The sequence below is a fragment of the Galleria mellonella genome, unplaced genomic scaffold (genome assembly GCF_026898425.1).
Source record: "Galleria mellonella isolate WM207_F2 unplaced genomic scaffold, CSIRO_AGI_GalMel_v1 utg266, whole genome shotgun sequence".
Taxonomy (NCBI): domain Eukaryota; kingdom Metazoa; phylum Arthropoda; class Insecta; order Lepidoptera; family Pyralidae; genus Galleria; species Galleria mellonella.
Genome location: NW_026442061.1, coordinates 356992 through 379113, shown reverse-complemented (window position 1 = coordinate 379113; position 22122 = coordinate 356992). Strand labels below are relative to the sequence as shown.

The window sequence follows — 22122 nt, the reverse complement described above, 5'->3', positions numbered from 1 at the left end:
AACTCCGGAGGCGACGACCTCCGGGTCGCTGGGTTCTTCAGCCGGCATACACTGATGGTCTGTGTATGCCAGCGTGGTGTCTAATATTATATAACAGACTTATATTCAAAAACAGGGGGCCTACCATGAAATGAAATTTCGAATTTTCGGGTTCAATTTCGTGTTTTAGTTGGTACCTAAATTGACCAAGTAAATGGAGCTCAACGTTTCATTCATCATAAATCCTATCCTAATAGTCCAGAGGAACGATATTTTAATATTTTTAATAATTTTAAACGGCATGTTGATGACTAATTCACTGAGGGTTAGTTACGGTAGTTTCCAGGGAAGACTGCATGGAAGTCGACCATTTGGATTGTCATTGTATAATTGTGGACAGATTGAGTATTATATCCACTACAACAACAGACTACATATATGTTTGACTACGCCATTAGCGATTAGAGTCGTGAGTACATTTATTTTATTATTTATTTGTTTATCACCTTAATGGTCTTAAAAATCAATAGAAGCAATGAAACAATGATTTGGAAATTTTCAAAGCATTTTATTTATGACCTTTAACACTGTGTATAATATATTTTGATAGTACATTTAGAGCAATGAGTAATATTACCAATCATTACAATGTTCTTATTTTCATAAATTGAATGAAATTCGATAAATTATATATAGAATATATAATTTTCTTATAAATCATTCTCGCCCAACAATCAACAATCACTATCGACATCACAAGGACCGGGCGAGTCGCTGGTGCCGCCCCGCTGTCGAGCATGTTGGCGAACATGTCAGCGAGCCGCCCGGCGCGCCTCCCCCACACGTACCGTTCAGTATACAATAATAAAAGCACTAAACGAAATAGATACAAGCTCCGGTACCATCGGCAAAACTTCTCCAAACAACGATCCATTAAAAATAAATTATAAATAATAGAGAACATAACGTCAGAAAATAACAGCTAGTCATATAAAAATACCAGCATAGCTTAAACAGTATTCTATAAAAATATATATAATTACAGCCTCGGCCGGCCAATATCTCTAGTTAAAATGTTCTTTTAGTAATTACAAAAATATAACAACTAAACAAACTATGCAAATCAATTTCCAAACGAAATGTTACAAGAAGTCATCTTGTTACAACCACCGCACGACCACACCCGTGATTTCTGCTCCACTATTTAACTACTTAAACATCATTTTGCTATGCAAAATATTTTATCCTAATTATTCCGACAAAAAGAAATTTATAACTTTGGAATGTTATAAAAATGACTAGAAACAAAATATATCATTATTTAATAACATGTGATTTATTTATTTGTTCACAGATAATAACAATTTAGAGGGTATAAGATAAACAAGCAAACTGCATTAAAATAATTTCAAATTTGAACATTACTTTATTACACATTCATATTGCACTTTCGTATATTCTACGAGCAAAACATCGCAAAAATACAGTTTGAATTGTTGAAAATTAATATAAGCACAGTTTGCGAAATGCAAACTGCAGTTGCACCGTGACCCCGACGACAATAATCAATAATATTGTAGGTATTTCAATTGAAACATTATAACACACAGCATGTCTAATTTTGGATAATACTTTTTGATCTTACATCTATATAGTTTATTCTATGCTAAATTATTATCAGGATATTTTCTAGTGTTTAGCCGAGAGTACATTACGTCTACGATCGAGTGTGTAAGCCAGTGTCGGACTCGTAACAGAAAATAAGCATTACATCTTTTTTTTATTACTGCTGTAAACAATTAAGTACGAAATCAAGTTATTTACAAATTTGAAAATCACTTAAGCTTACGATGTTGATATAAATATATCTATGTATACGCTCGATTTATTATGAATAGAAAATAGTCACCTAAAAGCGATAGTATAGTGACAATTATCTTTATTTATTTCAACATTTATAAAAGCAGTAACGAGATTTAAGAATTGCTTGGACTTACAACAGATCGTTGAGATAGGGAAACGAATATCATCCATATAAAACTACCCTCACATATATTACCTAACTACAGCAAAATGTAATCTCTGTATAAATATTAATATCTATGAAATAAATAAACAGCGTTGTGACGTCGTGAGCACTGTCGATTAGGATACAACATAAAATAGAGAGACATGTACTAGTTCCTACTGGGTGACCGTTCGCGGCACGGCGTCGATGTAACTACCGGGTCTACTTCTATCACATACAATGTACCTACGTTGAGTGTACATGACTAGAGCCTGAACGGAATGGTTGCCAGTGAGCATGGCGACTCTTAAGAGCCGACATACAAAGAAACACGAAACGAGAAATAAATACCTACTACGTCATTAACATCCACATTAACCTACTTTATACAATCCAATGAAACAAGTAATAAATACTTTATTATTTAGCATTTTGGGAAATCAATCATAAATTAAATGTAATTTATTTGAATAAATTGTTCTGCACTACAAACCGGTAGCATACAAAATATTGTTATAATTTTTTTTTTTTTGTAATATGCGTAGTCTATATTTAACTACATTGTCATTAATTATCATTATGTATTTACAATCAATACTAAAATGTCAAATGAATCAGTTACGTATGACGTCATACGAGTACGGACTACCGCCATCTTCTGGCCTTTGAGCCACAAAATATATTTAATCTACCAATCGGTCATACGTATATACAAGGTAAATTACATTAATATTGTATTCAACATTAGAGGAAAATCTATATAGGTATTTTCAGTAATTTGTCATTTCACATCATCTTCATGTCTTACAAATGGAGTCTATCAGATATTGCCTCGTGCGGGCATTGCATTTTACACTTTGTGCGTATAACACATATAAGACATTATTGCACAAAAGTATTGTACAATTAGGACATTATGCCGTTAGAGCACTAAACACTAAACACGCTTCTAGTCATTGCACCACGATGCTTGAAATTTGACAAAAATATTAACAATTATGCAGCTCTGATGACAATTAACATTTGGGAAGACCGTCAAGGCGGCGCGTACTGCCACTTTGACAACATCAACAACTCTAAAACAAATTCATTATTGGTTCCGGTTACAATCATTCGAATAACGTCATTCCCATCAACGGTAAAAGACAAAATATGAATAGATATAGCAATCCAAAATAGATCTAAATAGATTCATTGATTACGTTTTCTATCTAGATAAGAAAATCGTGGTCCAAAGACCATAGTGTTAAAATATAATATGTAATAAATAATACCTTAAACACGACGTGCATCCTCCGCATCAGAAATGGAAACGACCTACACACTAATTCATAGTATAACTCCACTGTAAATATTACCCCCAATCCCGTTAATTCGGTGCACCGGTTTGGTCCCAACAGTGGACCACCAAATATATTAAACCGTCATGTAATAACAGTATAACAATATATATGTAAATATATAAATTTACATTGTTGTTTACGTATAAATCGTATTTTGCATTGAATGCACTTTTAATACTGCTAATAAATTAAAGATAAGCCAAATTAATTTAATTGTTTGTTGATATTTTTTTTTTTAATAATTCCTGTCACTTTGTGGTCCCAAATTGTGAGAAATAGAATATCTTCTAAAGATAAAAGAAAAATGATTAATATAAAATAGTTGAAACAGTGTTTCGCGCTGCATTGAGCACGCAAAGTTAGGACTATAGAAAGACGTATTATTATAACACTCTACCAAACCAGGCACAGACAGTTCCCAACTTTATGTCTCTATATTCAATATTCACTTTAGGCCCCACAAGGATCGGACTCCAAACATAAAGGACTAAAATTTTCAAGGCAGTTATCAAAATGGTTCAACTAGTGATTTTCATACTAATAATTGTTGGCAATTGTATTGAGTTTTAATATGAGATTTGACACGTACTAATTGTGAATTAGGTATTATAAATTTTTAACAATACAGCCCAATATTTTTAGCCATCAAGAAATCACTAATTGAATGTTGAATGAATTTCATTACTCAATTAATAACTTCCTTGAAAATATAAAATAATAATTTCATAATTACATTACTTTGTTAAAATTGTATTATTATATCTTTAAATACGGAATCCATGTTTGAAAACAATAATGTTAATAATTCAAATATACACATTTATAAGAAAATAAGTGACACAAATATGTTTTATATAATAGAATTTTGTTTTGTACCTTAAACTGTGTGACCTAAAGCGAATAAGTGAATATTACAGGCGTTTCAATGGCTGTGCGGGGGACGCGCGGCGGCTATCGCCTTATGGTGTATGTGGCCGTCGGTGACGCACTTAAAAAACAAGGATAGACTCCATTGTGAGGTTGTCTCATGCTGCCTGCAACTGCGCGGCCGCCGGCTGCTGCTTGTCGCCGCGCCGCGCCGACCGTGACCTGTGTGCCGACAACTTTACGCGTGTATATTGACTTGGCTCGTGGGAATCCACTTATTAATACCATATTATATCAGCCGTTAACTTTTCACTGCTGAACATAGGCCTCCCTCTATTGGGGGATTTTGCCAGTACTTGCCACGCTTGGCAGCAGTTGGTAACTGCAGATAGGCCTTGGAGATGTTTGAAGAAAGACACTGCTGCCTATCTCTCGACCATTAAATTCCCTTAGTCGTCTCTTTTCTTACGGGAAAGGAAGGGATGGCCTATTTTATGCTATAGTGGATAAAGTAGTCAACAGTGAATCCCAAATTGTCGATGATACTGCAATACATCATGTATCTTAACAAATGTGAGACAAGCAAAAAGCATATTAGATATTTTCCTATAACATGTTCCAATTTCAAATGTGTTTATATTAAAAATATTAGTTCGAAGAGTTCGTTGTTCCTCACATGACTTATGGGTAGTGTTAACGACAATATACTTAATCATTTACTATTAATGAGGAGGAATAGAATAGGAAAGGAATAGATAAAATATGATTACCTATTTAATTAAACTACCTTTATATAGCAATTGCACTATAAATTGTCAACATTCGGATTAAGTGTGTAAATTCTAACAGATATAAAAATGAAATACTTTTATTTCCATACTAGCTGTATTCCGCGACATCGGCCGCGTGAATCAGTACATATTGTATGTGTTAAGTTAGGATATATATGTATTTGATCTATATTTCTTTCTTTTTTATTATTTTTTTTGGTGGTATTTCGCGGCTCACTTTTGGCCACAACAGAATATCAGTGTTTTGCTCTTTTTAGGGCAAAGCAAAAAGCTGAGTTGTGGCCATTTTGTATTACTGTGGCACACGCATGAAGAAAAAAAAATTTACTAATTTTATGCATTCTGATTTTGTTTTTGATTTTTTTTTTTTATCTTTTGTACATGTATCTTTTTTTATCTTTTTTCACTTTGCTTTTGTATCTTTTGCTGTTTGTGTGCTGTAAGTGATGCAAATAAATTATCTATCTATCTATATAACCTACCCATATACCAAATTTTATTCAAATCCGTTCAGTACTTTTTGCATGCAAGAATAACAACATAATAAATATCCATCCATTTTTACAAACTTTCGCATTTATGATATTAATAGGATGGTCAGCAGCGAACTAAAACATTAATTGACAAAAAAAAAAAAACACTTTTTAAACTACTAAAATATTAGAACTTGGTATTAAGAAGATAACTGAATCTTTAAAAACAAAATATGAAATAGTTAACAAATTTATAACAATAAAAATTATTTCCCCTAACATTGTTTTCGATCAAACAGGCAACACCCATACTGCTAGTAGCAATACTCTTTCATATTATACATTATATTAGCTAAAATTTACGTGGGAATTTTTTTCAATTGACAGTTGCTAATTCTCTCGTATTGAAAAAATGACAGACAGAGAATGCTCTCACCTAATCTGTCCGGCAAGTAGTGGGTTGATGGCGTACAACCAGTCGTGGACCTCCTTGTCGCCGAGGGTCTGCAGTAAGTAACCGCGCTCCTTGCTCACCACACTGCAATCACATTCAGCAATGTTATTAATTAAAGGCCACAAACTTGTAAGTTCAGTGGAAACACAGTGACTGATGTGGTAAAAGAACATTTACAGTGTTGCAAGTGTTCGAAGTACAATAAAAAAAAAAAAAACATAAAATCCAGTTCCATCAAATGATTCTAGCTTTTAAATAAGTACAGTAGGTTTTATAAAGTTATTAGCTAAAAGACTAATGAATTAAATAACTAGTATTAGAAATAAGATTTTTTTTTTCAATTATGTTTTTGAAACTCCTAAAAAATTATCTAAAAATTGAATTAATGGAATTAAATATACCGATTAGACAATTAAAAAATTTTTTGAACAAGTCCTTTAAATTCTATCACGATTGACGTAAACATCATAAATGACAATAAGAATAAATGTGGCAACATTGATTTTTAAAATGACATTTCGATCTGCTATTTTACTACATCGAATAAAAAAATAACTTTAGTAAAATGTACATGTGTATACATTTCCTAGTACATACATCATTATAATTAGAGCTTTTTATGCAGAAAACAGCCACCTGGCAGGTTCATAACAGATTGCTATTTTACCTATTTTTAGTGGAATAAAAATAGAGTGGTAAACCCGCTTGTACTCTCGGTATATGCTGGTCGGGTACTAATGAAGAATGATTATTCATTACCGTCATTTCAGCCTGTATTTAACCACTATAGGCCTTTTCCTATACCTTTCACCATGTGCCATCTTCCGTTTTTCCCGTCCATCCACTTTGGATCGGATGATAGATGTGGATGAAGTCAAAAGAGTCTCACCTGAAGGTGTTGGGCATGCGGACCATCTGCTCCTGATCCTCGGAGTACTCGACGTGCGCGTTGGCGAGGTTGATGACCGCGCGCTCGATGGGGTCGCGCTCGTCGCGGTAGATGAACACGTACGGCCGTCGGACCACCTGCGGGTCATGAGGCGACGTTTAGAACGGATTTGAATGAACAATGGAGCTAAATGAAAATTGGATAGTTATTTGATAAATCCCGTCACGTATTTCCTCTAGATACACGAACATTTCTACCTTTATCCTAATTCGTTATTTGATAGGTAGGTAGTAGATTTTCTTTCTTCTCCATTCGCAGTCATTTCCACTTTTACTTCCATTCTGACCGTATCATATTTTTTATGTTAAACTCATGTCTTTTTACGTCTTACTCTGCCTTTATAGCCATCTACATTTACAAATTGCTAGATAATAATAGTGAGTGCTACACAATCACCAATTGCCTGAACCTTAAACTAGAATATTGTGTGTTATGAGTAGGGGTGAGTAATATACAGAAATATCTATATATTGTGGTTACAATATATATTGGTATTGTTATATATTGGTCCAATAACGAATCACTTAATAATAATAAGACAATATCGAAATGAGGCATCCCTGGTTGAAATAAACATAGATATCCGATTAATATGGACTATGTCGAAACGGATGATGACCCTTTTTCCGCCGTTAATATCCAGAGGAATATTCAATATGTAGACATTGGAGTGGTATTGATATTACCCATGCCTAATTATGAGGAAACAGACAACGAACATCTGAGGGCATCGATCGATTCCTATCAAATCGAGAAGGATCAAAATATTCCTTCAACCTATTAATACTTGTTGCTGTCATATCAAAACAGATGTGTCGTCCCAGAGCACAGCATAGTAGAGGCTAGATGAATATATTACTGACCAGCCAGCGCTTCTTCCAGCCGTGCGTGCCGTGCTGCAGCACGTTGAGGTAGCCGCGGCGCGCCACGGCGGCCGACACGCGCACCTCCTCGCACTCGGGCACGTACAGCGCGCCGGCGCCGCCGCCGCCGCCGCCGCCGCCGCCGCCCCACGCCGCCATCGACTTCTCCAGCAGCGCGCGCTCCGGCGAGCACAGCCTGCACGTCAACATCACATAGAGACCACGGTATCTACGTCGAAAACTCACTCGTACTGCTTACATGTACAATACTCGAGTTGACGGAATCGAAAAATTGCTTACGATAATAGGTGCGTTACAATTTACCTATATTTGAAGACTAGAGCCATTCAGCGTATCTTCGGTCACATAAATATATACAAATGAATATGAATACGTGAATACACAACGCGGACCATTCGCCAAGTGTGGCGCGTCCCATAAGAAAATGTACAACACGGCGTTACCGATCTTTCGTCGACTGAAGATCGATACGACGACGGAACTGACGTCGGGTGCGAGTATTCCGCCGCGTTACGGCGACGTAATGAATGACTTATTGACGTTCCGTTGTGATAAATATACGACTGTAAATTGGCCCAATGTGGCAATCACCTATAACTTATATTCAAGTTTATGGGGAGTGTTGAATATAAATAATTGTAACTGGCAGCTTTACCATTTGAATTAGGCACTACACGAGTTGCTAGGGATCGTTATTTTAAAATAGAAAATATATTTTGACTCTTCGTTCTATTCTCCTATAATATCTAACAGAGAAACTACGAACATGAAGCTTTAATACAATTGTAATTTAATATAATTTATAATTTTAAAAATTCTGCTTAATTCGAAACTAGATGGCGTTGTGTAATACATTTACTAGTACCTATATATTATTTATATTAATTGTCGAATATTCACAATTCGAATATTATAACAACATTATAGGTATGTAGAAATTTACTCACTCGAAGCTGCTGGCGCTGTGTATGGAAGAAAGAAGGCTAGGTGTGGAGATGTCTGCTGATACACCTTCGTCCACGGGCGTCGCCGGCGATACTGCTGTCTCCACCTCTTTACCAGATGACCCTATCCGACCTATGAAATGCACTTACAATTAGATATGTATTACACTATCGAATCATTAAAGAACACATCTAGAAATATGAATAAATTATAACACAATGAATACAGTTAGAAGAACTAGATTAAAATATATTCTGTGAACTCCCTAATATTGTTTAAAAACTTCAGTTTTCATTAGATGGGTCGTCACATTATTTATCGTTAGACTTAAAGTCTAACTAGATGGAATATCAGTGTCACTTTAATCTGTTATTATTTGTATTTTAATTTTATTTATTGATTAATTATGTAGCTGTCAAATACATGAGATTTTTCTGTATAACTCGAAAGTCTATAAATTATAAATTCAGTTTGTTCTAACAGACGAAACAACATTAGTAATAGAAAGAAATTATTCAATTTGAATTCGTTTTAGTTTCTCTTTTTTTATGTATAGTGTACATTTACTAGGACCATAATATAAACGACTTTTCGAGCTCAATTTCATGTTTTTGTTCATACCGATATCAGCCCTGTAAATGGTACTTAACATTTCGTACGTCATAAACTTTACCATAATAGTACAAACCAACGACATTTTAACATTTTTAAACCGTATGTATTATGTAATTTTAACAGCAAATTTGTGTTTCGTTCGGACTTAAAATTTCAGAAAATATTTCATGGTAGACCGTCAGGTTCAAAACATCTTTCAATGTATCAAGTACCTCGGGACGTACCTTGCATAAGTTTGATGTATTTGATTGCTAGCTCCTTCTCGCCTGGTGCAAGCTCACGCTCGGCCTCTTCGCGCGCCCCCTCCGCTGCCGCTTTCGCAGCCATATTGCATACTTCCTGTACGTCAAATAAAACATACAGTTATAAATAACTTTTCAATTTATAAAACTTATAAATAACACTGTATGTTCTTTGATAGTTAGTGAATGCTATTAAAAATATTATTCCCAATTCAGTATACGGTTACTAAACTCCGTATGTACATAGACTCAGAATAATTTGTAAAAAAAAATACGGTTTTTTAATGGTTATAGTAATCCGATTAAAGTTTTTAAGGGAAGAAAAAATCAAATTTGGACAAAAATGTCTATGTAGTCAGTTCGTTTCATGTACTTTATAATAAAAATTAATACTTGTAAGTTATATGATTGGACGCATTCATACGCAGCGTAATAATGCATATTATGCGTGTGAATGTAGTTCACCTTCTCCGTCTTGGTGAAGTCGTTGGGTGTAACGGTGTTCTCGTGTCCGTGCCGCAGCCGTTCGCGCAGCGCGAGGAAGTGTCGCGTGCGGCCCACCTGTTCCAGGCGGGTCATCTTCTCCAGTTCCCACTGTGGCATACATACACACACTCGTTTAACATTATTATATTTATTATAATAAAATTGTTCTATTTATATTACAAATGCGAATGTTTGAAGAATGGATGGAGATTTGTTGCTCTTTCACGCAAAAATTCGTTGAATAGGAACGAAATGCAGTACATGGATAAGTTGTATCCTAATTTAAAGTATACGATACTTTATAAACAGATTCACGCGGGCAAAGCCACGTGACAACTTATAAATTTGAATTTATTTCACGTTCTTAACGAGCATTGTATTGAAACTTCTTTGTGATCAACATGTAAATTTAATTCTGGCCACATGTATAGATATTTTTTTATATTGTATTTTATCTCTCTTTAAATTATTTCTTTTACTTGTGTGGCCACTATCCTATGACCCTCTACACATCAATGAGAGCCGTGTCTGTACTGTGATGCGGTATGTTTTAGTATAATACTCACCTGGTGGTCGAATATGAGCGAGTCGCCGCGCGGCCGCCAGCCGTGCAAGTTCTCCTCGCCGCGGACGTACGTGCCACTCGTGTCCAGTACGCGGCGCTGCCGTCGCTGTACACCTACACATAGAAAACTTATTATTATTACGGTGAAATTATATTAGAAAAGTTGTCTTTTATTAGTAAAAATAAATAGTTGTGAAATTTAGTTTGTTAGTTTGATTCGACAAATCGTCCAAAAAATTAAAATTCGCAATATTCGATATAACCTATCGATTTTTCTTATTACGGTCACGCGGACGAATTCGCGGGCACTGCATATAATGATTATCGAACATCCCAATAAAATTAAAAATATTAAATGCCTGGACGGATGTTACTGTAGTAATTACACGGGTAGGTTATATTTTAAAGGAATACAGATTAAAACAGTTTTTTTTTAATGTTATAGCAACGGGACTGTTACTCTCCATTACTAACGATCCTTTTTTCACTGCGGTACACAGTTTGTAGATGCATAGGTTGTTTACGTTAATATGGCATATCTCTCCAACTGTTTAATTAAATGCGTATGACCATGTATAGACCACTTGTTTGTGAAGAAACGTCTTTAGTCGTTCGGTTAGATTATTATATTTCTCCTACCTGTACTAACATATTTTTGATTGTTTGAAGAGGCGTGTCGTGGTATTAGTATATGACGATGATGAATCCTGACCGTTTTCAGTTACGGCGACTGTTTTGTTTCCATACACCATCATCATTATATCAGTCCGTCATTATATCACTGCTGCACATAAGTCTCCCCCTTGGGGGTAGGTGGCACGTTTGGCAGGTGGATTGGCAAGCGCAGGGAGGCTTTAGAGATATTTTAACCCTTAAATACCTGAAGTTTCAAATTTGATACCGAGGTTATAAATCGCATTGGGCGCCTATAATCGATTTTATTTTAATATTTGGCTGTTTACATGTTACCAAATGTTTTTTTTTTCAAAATAAATATATAAAAATATCGTTTTGATTTTTTTTTACTATTTTTTCCCATTAGCAAACACAGTAAAGGGTACACATATATTTTTTAATTTGATTTAAAAAATCAGGCTTTTAACCCTTTGTACTCGAGCGGCGCCAATACGGCGCCTGGCTGATTCGAAGTAGCAACTCGAGCGGCGCTGCTGCGGCGCCCGAGTGTTTTGAAACTTTAAATCGAACTACGCTGCTATGACGCTATGGTCTTTTGTAACTGGATCTCCTTATTTACAACATGCGATAAGATAGTTTTCTCGGAAGGCCAAAATTGTCCCGAATTGCTGGTGCGCGCAAGCGAAAAAGGCCTCGAGTGCAAAGGGTTAAGAGTTAAAAAGTAAAATTGTGTTTTTGATTTCCGCGCATTGTTTGAGAAAAGTACTATACAAGCGTTGGCCACAACTAGGCATTGATGGACGAACGTGTATGTGTGTGCCTCGGCTACGCCTCGGGGCACACATGCACGTTCGTCCATCAAGTTGTTGGCCGCTGCAGTAATGCGTGGTGGAGTGGTAGTGGTAGTGGTAGTGGTAGTGGCAGCAGTACCGGGCTCGAGCGCGCGGTGCAGGCTGAGCTCGTAGACGCCGGTGAGGCGGTCGGCGCGCGCGGCGCGGCCGCCGAACAGCGCGCGGCGCAGCGAGCGGCCCGTGCGCGCCTCGCGGCCCACCACCACGGCCGACAGGTCCTTCGTCACGATCGCCGGCCGCCCGCAGTTCTCCACCTGCGCACGCGCACCGCGCTCGTTTACACACACAAAACAAACTACGACCTTTCCATTTGGAACACTCATAGTAATCATTCATTTGTTTGTGCAAACATGTTACAACCAAATTATACTATCCTATTCTACTTGTTCCAATATACAAATATTTAAAAGCGATTAAATTATTACAATCAGTATGGGTACATCTCAATTCTCTAGTCAATTATCAAATTTTTAATTATATAATAACATTAGATTTAGTAAATATTATAATAAACCTAATTATTGGATATCTTAGTGGAAATAGATCACATTCATATGGGTAGCAGCCTTTTGTCATTTAAAATTTTATTAATAAAATATTTTTTTTCTACAATCCATGAATGTACTTAATTAAATAAAAAAAAACGAAATCTCACAAAATGTAATAATCACGTATCGTAATTTCGATTCTATATAATTATATCGATTCTATATAAACCTTAAAACAAATATTTCAACGTACCTCCAAGTACGCACTGAGCGTGATATAGACGACCTCTCCGTTTGCGCTCACCCTATTGAGTAGCGGTGAACCGTGTAAGCTACTGTCCCAAGCGGCTTCAAACCTAACACAAAAACCATTGTTCTAATTACATTTACAGAAGCAATGTCGTATTAATCGTTGTAGTAATTAATTCTTATTTTTATTAGTTAACTGAGAGAACCAACTTTGTCTAATGAATAATTGTATCTATTATAATATCAAATATGTAATCTTTTGGAGGAAACAATAAAGAGTATCTATCTATATCTATCTATCTATGTTATCCAACTTTTTTTTAATTTTTTTTTTTGAACTGTTGAATAAATGACTTATTCGACAATTTTATTTTAAAATTTATTATATAGCTTGTCGATACAATTGTAATATCTGCAATAATCAATTGAAGACAATAAAAAACAACTTTAAAATATATTATAATCATAAATAAAGGTATGGAATAAATAAAAAAATCATAAAACTTTATATCCTCTTTAATCCTCTACTTTGCATTAAAAATAAGAGAAAATTAATAGTAATATATACCTGAAGACGGCTCTGTCGTCGAGCGTGGGCCGTTCGCCTGGGAATAGGCCGAGCGAGAGTGCGCCGTCCTCGTCGCCGTCGGATGTGTCCTCGTTGGCCTCCGGCGTGTTACGGATACGGCCTACACATACACGTATATAATCAGTAACACTACACTATACTTTCGTATATTATTTACAATACCAGAGGGAGACATTGTACAAAATTCGATTGCTTGGGTACCTCTGTCCCATTCGTGTTTCTTGCATGGCTGTGTTTCGGTTTGAAGGGTGGGATATGGCGTGAATTTACTGGGTACAGAGGAATAACACCCGAGTCCTCAGGAATGGCAACGCATGGGGGGTATCATGGGCGAAACAGTATACTCTGTTATGTCCATGGTACTGCTCATGTCTATAAGCGACGGTTACCACTTTCCATTAGGTGGGCCGTCAGCTTGTTTGCCATTCTAAGTTGTATAAAAAAAATACAATTTATTGACTACTAAGAGAAAAATAAATAAAAAAAAAATGGTTATAAAAAATGGCATTGTGATAAAAGTTGTGATAAAAGTTGTGACAAAATAATTTACTGAATTGTATATAAAAAAAAAAAAACATAAAACAATCTGTATACTTCATAGAACTTATATCATAGTAAAGCTCTTTATAAATTTTTGCTTCAATTCGTATGAATCTAGACCAGAAGAAAAATAAACTTAAGATCGAAATAAAAGTATTCGAAATTTCAAATAATTATATATTTAAATTGTTTAAAAAAAACAAAAACAACGCACCAACGACTAGTTCCCGCACATCGCTCCACTGAAGGTCAGAGGAGGGCTCGTGCAAGATGGTGATGCGGATGCGGCGCTGGATGCCTTGGTGTAACAGGAACAGCCCCCGGCATGGCAGCTCATCGCTGTGTTCCACCACCTATCGTACGACACCATTTTATATGTTCCACCCATACTAGAATTTGCATTACTTCTATATTCCACTCACCTGACCCACACTACAGATTATTTTACTACTATTGCTCCATCCATCTGACTTACACTAGAGATTATTTTACTAATACTACGCTCCACCCACCTAACAGGTAAGGGATGGGGGAAAGGGATTGTTAGTAATGGAGACTGAGAATCCCATTGCTAGCAATATACCCAACCAGGTCGCGCCTCCTCGCGGTTCCCCCTGGAAACTATCATGGTTAATTTCTGATGAATTCATCATGATGGGCCAACTGGCCTGCGTTCACTCTCATCTATCACACTTTATTGGTGCTCCAAGTGCATCCCGTTAGCGCAGGCGGGGTTACCATACCATTTTCACCCATAAAAAAAAACAGGTAAGGGATAGATAGTAACGCGAACTATCAGCCCTATTGCTAGCTCTATTGTCAGGTCGACCTCCACATGGAAAACATTGTGCTGAATTTCAGTTGTATTCATCGCGATGGCTTAACTGGTCTGCCTTTTCATCTATCATCCATCACTGGTACTCCGCCAGCGTATACCGTTAACGCAGACGGGGTATTTATTCCTTTATCGTCCATTAAATAACCCACACTCTAGATTATATTACAACTGTACTCCACCCGTCTAACTTACACTACATTTACCAGTTTCCACCCATTTAAATAAGTTTCGACAACTATTACGTTGCACCCATATAAAAATATGTGCAACGCGCAGTGATGGATGTGAACGTACCGCCGGCACGTAGTCGCCGCTGGGCGCGAGCTCGCAGATCTCGAACCAGACGAGCAGGTCGTGCTTGGAGTGCAGGTGCGAGGAGCAGCAGGGCGGCGCCACGCTGGCGGCGCCCCACTTGGGGCTGCGCACCGGCGCCGAGATCGGGATCGACGGCGGCAGCATGCGCCGCGGCGGCGTGCGCCCGCCCACCGGCCCGTCCTGCTTCGCGTCCTGCCGCCAACGTCAACAACAACAACAACCACGACAACAACAACAACAACAACAACAACAACAACAACAGCAGCGACAACAAAATGGCCATTATCATATTATTGAATGCAAAATACCGAAAATATAGTTTCTATCGCAATAATGCGACATACATTTTCTCTGCCATAAAGGGTGACATGTTGAGACTACTTAAAAACGCAACGTCATGATTCCCAGTACCAATTATTCGTCATATTGACGACGATTTTTACGAACTTTAAAATGATTTAAAACTGACGTCTTGTTCGAGTCGCAGACGTCACCTTGCTACTTGGGCTTTAATGTCAAATTTGATGAATTACGTTAATTTTTGTCAGACATTGAAATTAATTCTGAGACGCCATTTCTCTAAACCCATCTTTAAAATTATAATTACAATTTCAAGCAAAATCTTTACAAACCAATATGAACTAATTTTCTAATAAATTTATGTCAAAATTATTATAAATTCAGTTAGAATGGTCCCAAAAACAGTAATTTCACAAAATAATCAATTTAAAATATCAAGTTAAGAAATAAATGTAGAGAAATGATGTCTCAAAATTGGCCATATACTTCAGCTTATTAATATGGATACTTTACATTACTACTCTACAAATATTACAAATATAACATGTAAATTTCTGTTACACAATCACACATAAACGGTTGAATGGATTTAAATAAAATGTAGTACTTGGATACATAGATGATTTACCAAAGGGAGACTGTACAAAAGTCGATTGCTTGGGTACCTATGTCCCATTCGTGTGTCAAACGTAAAGCAGTTGTGTTTGCATGGCTGTGTTTCGGTTTGAAGGATGGGATATGGCGTGAATTTACTGGGTACAGAGGAATAACACCTGAGTTCTCAGGAATGGCAACGCATGGGGGGTATCATGGGCAAAACAGTATACTCTGTTATGTCCATGGTACTGCTCATGTCTATAGGTGACGGTTACCATTTTCCATCAGGTGGGCCGTCAGCTTGTTTGCCATTCTAAGTTGTATAAAAAAAAAAGATGAACCATATGGTAGATTAATTCATAATGTGTTTTATAATATTAATTTACATAAACAAGGCTCGAAAAGTAGCTAATAATTAATTATGTAAAGTTATTATAAGCACAATAAACAATAGCATAGACAAAATATAACTAGTAACAATACTTACACTTACCTTGTGTAGTGGATGCTGCTGGTAATGTCCAAATACTTCGAAAACGATCGGTTGCGTTTTAATGTACTCGACAAATGATTTCGTTACAGGTACCGTGATCTGAAACAAGTATAATATTGTAATAGGTAGATAGATAGATACTCTATTGTTTCCTAAATAAGATTACAATAGTAAATTTATTATAAATACAAACAATTACAAGAAAATATTACACTAAGAAAACAATGAGCAGCCTAATCGCTAAGAGCGATCTTCCAGGCAACCTATTTAATATGTATTTATATCACTTTTATTAGGTAATTTGCTCTTTGTCTGCTACTTCGTACGTGTAGATTATAAATATAGAAAACCCAATGAACTATACCAATATACATTGACTTTTAATACAAAAAAATGTTTTATAAAAATAAAACATATATAAACATACAAAAAAATTATATATTAAATAATTTAATACAAAAAGAAAAAAAAATCATGAACATAACTGTGAAAATCGCATCCAATTTGGTGAAGTAGTTTTTGTGTGATGCCGGAACAAACGTACAGACAAACAGGTAACATTTGACAACATACACTTATATCACAGAATACAAAATAATATTTACATTTTGTACGTGATAGAATCCGAGAGGTGAATTCTTTCCGGTGTTTTTGACAGGCTCTGTCGAGAAAGCATCTTCGTTGCGATGCAGGAAACTGTAATAAATATATATTTAAATTTATATATGTACAAATCTCCAGTTAAATATACAGGGTGAAATCGAAATCTTTCTTATCTTCTTCTGTCTCTTAGATTCTATTAAAGGAAGTCATATCACAGTGAAACTGGAAATTTGAAGCAAAGAAACATGAGTCGAGAAATGACACAAAATTTTTTGGCTCCCATACTAAGATCCTCAGCTGTCGACTTAGTATGAGAGATTTAAATTTTTTTTTGTCGTATTAAAATTTTAGATTCGCAGAATTTCTATTCTAATATAATGTGAATAAAACAACAAAAATTAAATTTATTAATTAAATTCCTATTTCTGCGTGCCACTAAGGATTTCGATTTCATTCTGTATATGGTATATTTAATTGACTATTTTAACATATATTATTACCAATATAACATATAAAATGGAATATTGTTGCTTTTACTATAAATTAAAATATTTTATATAAGCCACCCACAAATGTTTCACTTCAGAACGTGTGCGTTATACTAACTTGAACTGGCAGAAGACGTCCGCGTAGTCGGTGGAGATGCTGTGCGCCTGCAGCACGGTGACGCGGAAGGTGAACTCGCGGCCCGGCGCCAGGTGCTCAGGCAGTTCCTCTTCCTTCAGCTCAGATGCCAATGAGCTGTCACCGCGCCCACTGTCTGCGTCGCACTCGCCCACCGCCAGCTCTGTCGCCACCGAACCAACGCAACGATATAGTATCACGACATTTACAAAACTACAAACAATCCGTAGTATAATAAGGTGCCAGAGCCGTAACTTTTAAAAAATATAGAAAATATTGTTAAAAACCAAACATTATTACATACGTTCTATTGTAAAATTCCTACTAATAAAATATTATTTGATTTAATTAAATATGTTTCAAAGTAGAAATCTATATGTTATTTCACCGCCCTTTATAATGTATTAACTGATAGGCCCGGCTTTGTACGAATTCTTTAAGAATAAATATAGCCCACGTTACTCGCTGAAATTGGCTTTTATAGTTTTTTTTTTTTTTTATACAACTTTAATGGCAAACAAGCTGACAGTCCACCTGTTAACTGTCGCCCATGATATTGGACATAGCCTTTTATAGTTGCCAAAACTCAGGTGTTATTCCTCTGTACCCAGTAAATTCACACCATTTTCAAACCGAGATGCAAACACAACTGCTTCACGGTAAACATTACAAACAAAAATTTTTGTACAAAGTTCTATTTTTAAAAGACTTTTTTATTAACATTGCAAACAAAAAATCAATATTAGTTTAGACGTTGTTATGTCATTATGGGCATTTGGACTACTATATATATAAAATTAATTTCAAACTCTAGGCAGCCTAAAGATATAACATATATAGAGAGAATTTATTAGAACCTTCGATTTTGATGTTGGAGTCCTGTTGATCGGCGATACGATCCTCCAGGTTGATCGCGTTGTTCTTCTCGACATTGGTGAGTGCCTTGAGCCGCGAGCGAGTCGGCGCCACGTCGTCGTCGAAGGAAATCTTCGCCGACTGCTTCACGCCGGCAGCGAATTCTGCATTATCTGTACGGGAAACAAAATCAGGTAAAGTCACGTAACCAATATTTATCTCTCATTCCATTAGAGAAGGAAAGAGTTTTTTTTTTTTATACTACTTAGAATGGCAAACAAGTTGTACATGAGTATGAGCAGTACCATGGACATAACAGAGTATACTGTTTAGCCCATGATACCCCCCATGCGATTGTTAATAATAGGGACTATTGTACTGTTTTAGACTATATGTTACTAGCATTTACCCGCGACTTCGTCCGAGTGACATGAATATTAACTGATCGGGATAAAAAGTAGTCAACCCTAGTCCACTCCATTCGGGGGAAAGGGATTGTTAGTAATGGGGTCTAATGAACCCATTGCTAGCAATACACTCTATCAAGTCGACCTCCACGCGGTTCCCCCTGGAAACCATCGTGGTTAATTCTAGTGGAATTTATCATGATGGGCTAATTGACCTGCTTTCATCTTCACTTATCATCCCTCACTGGTGCCCCGCTAGCGTATACCGATAGCGCAGGCGGGGTTACCATTTCATTATGACCAGCTCAAAGTCCACTCCATTCAGTATATGTTTACCAAAATTTATGGTAATTATAACAATACATAACAAACACACTTTAGCATCTTTACTCCTTTCTAATATTATAAATGTGAAAGTGATTTTATTTGTTCCCATAGCGCCTATACGGCTTAACCAACCAATATGAACTTTATTATAGACGCTTTAGACATCTAACTCCAAAAACATTATATATATATATATATATATATATATATATATATATATATATATATATATATATATATATATATATATATATATAGATAGATAGAGCTCATTAGAGCGGTATAGAGCAATAGAGCGATAGAGCACACTAGGCTTTTTATCCCGGTCAATAAATGTCTTAATAAAAAAAACAATTATTTATTTCTTGGTTTATTTATTTCTTGTTTTCAAAGCCGTCCATAAGTTTTTCTTTCACAACTCTTTTCGCATAGTCACTATAGAATAGAATGACTTACTTTTCTCAGCGTCGATGACCGCCTGCACGGCCACGCGGAGGTAGCCTTTCACGTCTCCTTTCTCGTTCACTATAGCCACCTTGTGAATGAGTGGAACCGGGTACAGCAGGTTCGACAGGTACACGAAGCTCCTGAACGAGAATGTAAATTATATGGATAAATAACTATTGAACTTAACCCTTAAAAGCCTGATTATTTAAATCAATTTAAAAAATATATAAGTGTATCCTTTACTGTGTTTGCTAATGGGGAAAAATAGTAAAAAAATCAAAACAATATTTTTATATATTTATTTTGAAAAAACATTTGGTAACATTTTTGATAATTTAGGCATTACGGTAATCAAAATATTTAAATTTATTTAACAATGAAACAATGCAAGCCTCGGTATCAAATTTGAAACTTCAGGTATTTACAGGATTAATACTATGTAATAACGTAGCTCTAGTCTCAAACTAAGGAAAGCTTGAGTTATTATAGTACCAAAAAAAAATATTTAAATATTCAATTTAAGCAACTGGTAGATTTAAAAAAAAAAAAACACTCAGACCATCATATATACTGATGAATACAAATGTTTACATTGTACGGGGATTGAACGCGCGACCACCAGAAGGTAAGGCGGTGTATTAAACCGCTACATTACTATAATCGCCAAAAAACAGAATGAGCATCTTCGTCTTTTTAAAATGGCAAAGAAACTGACAGTCCACATGATGGAAAATGCCAATCATCGCCTATGTACTTGTAACAGCACTATGATCATCATTGAATATTATTATCATCATACAAGTCGTATACTGCTAAACATAGGCCACCCCCAAAAAGGGAGATTTGTCAGTAATTTCCACGTTTGGCAGATGATTTGACAACCGCAGCCTTTGGTGATGTTTGGACGCTGCTGCCCATCCCTCGACTATTAAGTTTCCTTAGCCGTCTCCTACGACACCCACGGAAAACGAAGGGGTGGCCCATTCTATGCCGGGTGCCCACGGCATCATAGAATATAGTATATACATATTAATGTGTGCTCAACTCACCGTCCAACCATACGGAACCATGGGAATCTATCATAGAAGGGGTCACCGCCGGTCACCGACTCGATGTTGTGGTCGGGGGATGTCGGCGACAGCTCGGCCTCGTTGTGATACATCTCGCGCATCAGCTCCAGACGTTGCCTGCCACAAAGAGAAATAATTCAGATATCAATATATATATATTACGTACAATTATATTATACATATTCTGTATAAATGTTTGAATAACTTAAAAGTGTGCGAGGGTAAATGGAACTACATAAGGAAGGTAGAAAGGCATCGACATTCTCAATTGATCCGTCTAACAATAGATAAAAACATAATACATGTATTAACTATACAATAAATATAAATAAAACATTAATAATATTTTTTTATACAATAAGTTGTATAAAAAAATATATGATAAGGAATGGCAAACAAGCTGACGGCCCATCTGATGGAAAGTGGTAACCGTCACCTATAGACATGAGCAGTACCATGGACATAACAGAGTATACTGTTTCGCCCATGATACCCCCCATGCGTTGCCATTCCTGAAAACTCAGGTGTTATTCCTCTGTACCCAGTAAATTCACGCCATATCCCACCCTTCAAACCGATACACAACCATGCAAACACAACTGCTTCACGGTTGAAACACGAATGGGACAGAGGTAGTCAAGCAATCGACTTTTGTACAAAGTCTCCCGCTGGTTAATAATATACAGATTGTCACCATGACAACGGTGTGCAATTTCAAAACGTTCGAAAGCTTAATAAATGACTTCACAGTATTGATTAGCTTTCGAAGATTTATATTCATTTACACAAGTGTGGAGAACAAAAGATACACTTTTTCTACACTGATACAGTTCTACGTTGTAAAATAATAAGTCACAATTCTCCTACAATGTAAAAATAGTGTCAGTCACAGCTCAGGTGAACAGTTCTACAGTATAGGAGTTACTTGATGAGTCAATCATCAATAATGATACAATCATCAGACTGAGCTGCACCGATCATATACTGTATACACGTAGGAGAAATGTGTGTGATATCAATGAACAAAGTGCGACTTTGGGCCAACGGCATCAAATCTTACGATATTAAAATTTTCTGATAAATAATCGACATAAATTACATAATGGATTAACAACGTGAAAAATTTGTTCATAATTATTATATAATATACAAATACACGTTTAGCCATTTAGTTATTATAATTTAAATGCACATCAACATATTGTGAATACAATGTATAAGTGATAAGGTATAACAATATGAAATCCAGCGATAGTATTCACAAATCCGAACAACGTTCTACGTAAAACATT

General features: G+C 36.0%; 1 protein-coding gene across 15 annotated transcripts in view; it reads right to left on the bottom strand.

Moving 5' to 3' along the window:
- Positions 1–526: 526 nt before the first annotated feature.
- The window catches only part of LOC113516231 (kinesin-like protein unc-104), a 133472-nt gene continuing 111876 nt past the window's right edge, over positions 527–22122 (bottom strand). For 9 of the 15 annotated variants that reach the window (XM_052895145.1, XM_052895142.1, XM_052895139.1 and 6 more), the window contains 19 exons: positions 20810–20947; positions 19770–19900; positions 18582–18752; positions 17707–17887; positions 17103–17193; positions 16492–16596; positions 15087–15299; positions 14169–14307; positions 13394–13514; positions 12830–12932; positions 12168–12342; positions 10603–10715; positions 10016–10144; positions 9533–9647; positions 8696–8825; positions 7728–7923; positions 6805–6941; positions 5898–5999; positions 527–4433 (listed from right to left, as the gene is read on the bottom strand). In XM_052895145.1, coding sequence (XP_052751105.1) covers positions 4253–4433; positions 5898–5999; positions 6805–6941; positions 7728–7923; positions 8696–8825; positions 9533–9647; positions 10016–10144; positions 10603–10715; positions 12168–12342; positions 12830–12932; positions 13394–13514; positions 14169–14307; positions 15087–15299; positions 16492–16596; positions 17103–17193; positions 17707–17887; positions 18582–18752; positions 19770–19900; positions 20810–20947 — 2671 coding nt within the window. In that variant the 3' untranslated portion in view covers positions 527–4252. The remainder of the gene's footprint in view (positions 4434–5897; positions 6000–6804; positions 6942–7727; positions 7924–8695; positions 8826–9532; positions 9648–10015; positions 10145–10602; positions 10716–12167; positions 12343–12829; positions 12933–13393; positions 13515–14168; positions 14308–15086; positions 15300–16491; positions 16597–17102; positions 17194–17706; positions 17888–18581; positions 18753–19769; positions 19901–20809; positions 20948–22122) is intronic. The other 6 variants (XM_052895149.1, XM_052895152.1, XM_052895154.1 and 3 more) reach the window with 3 other exon arrangements.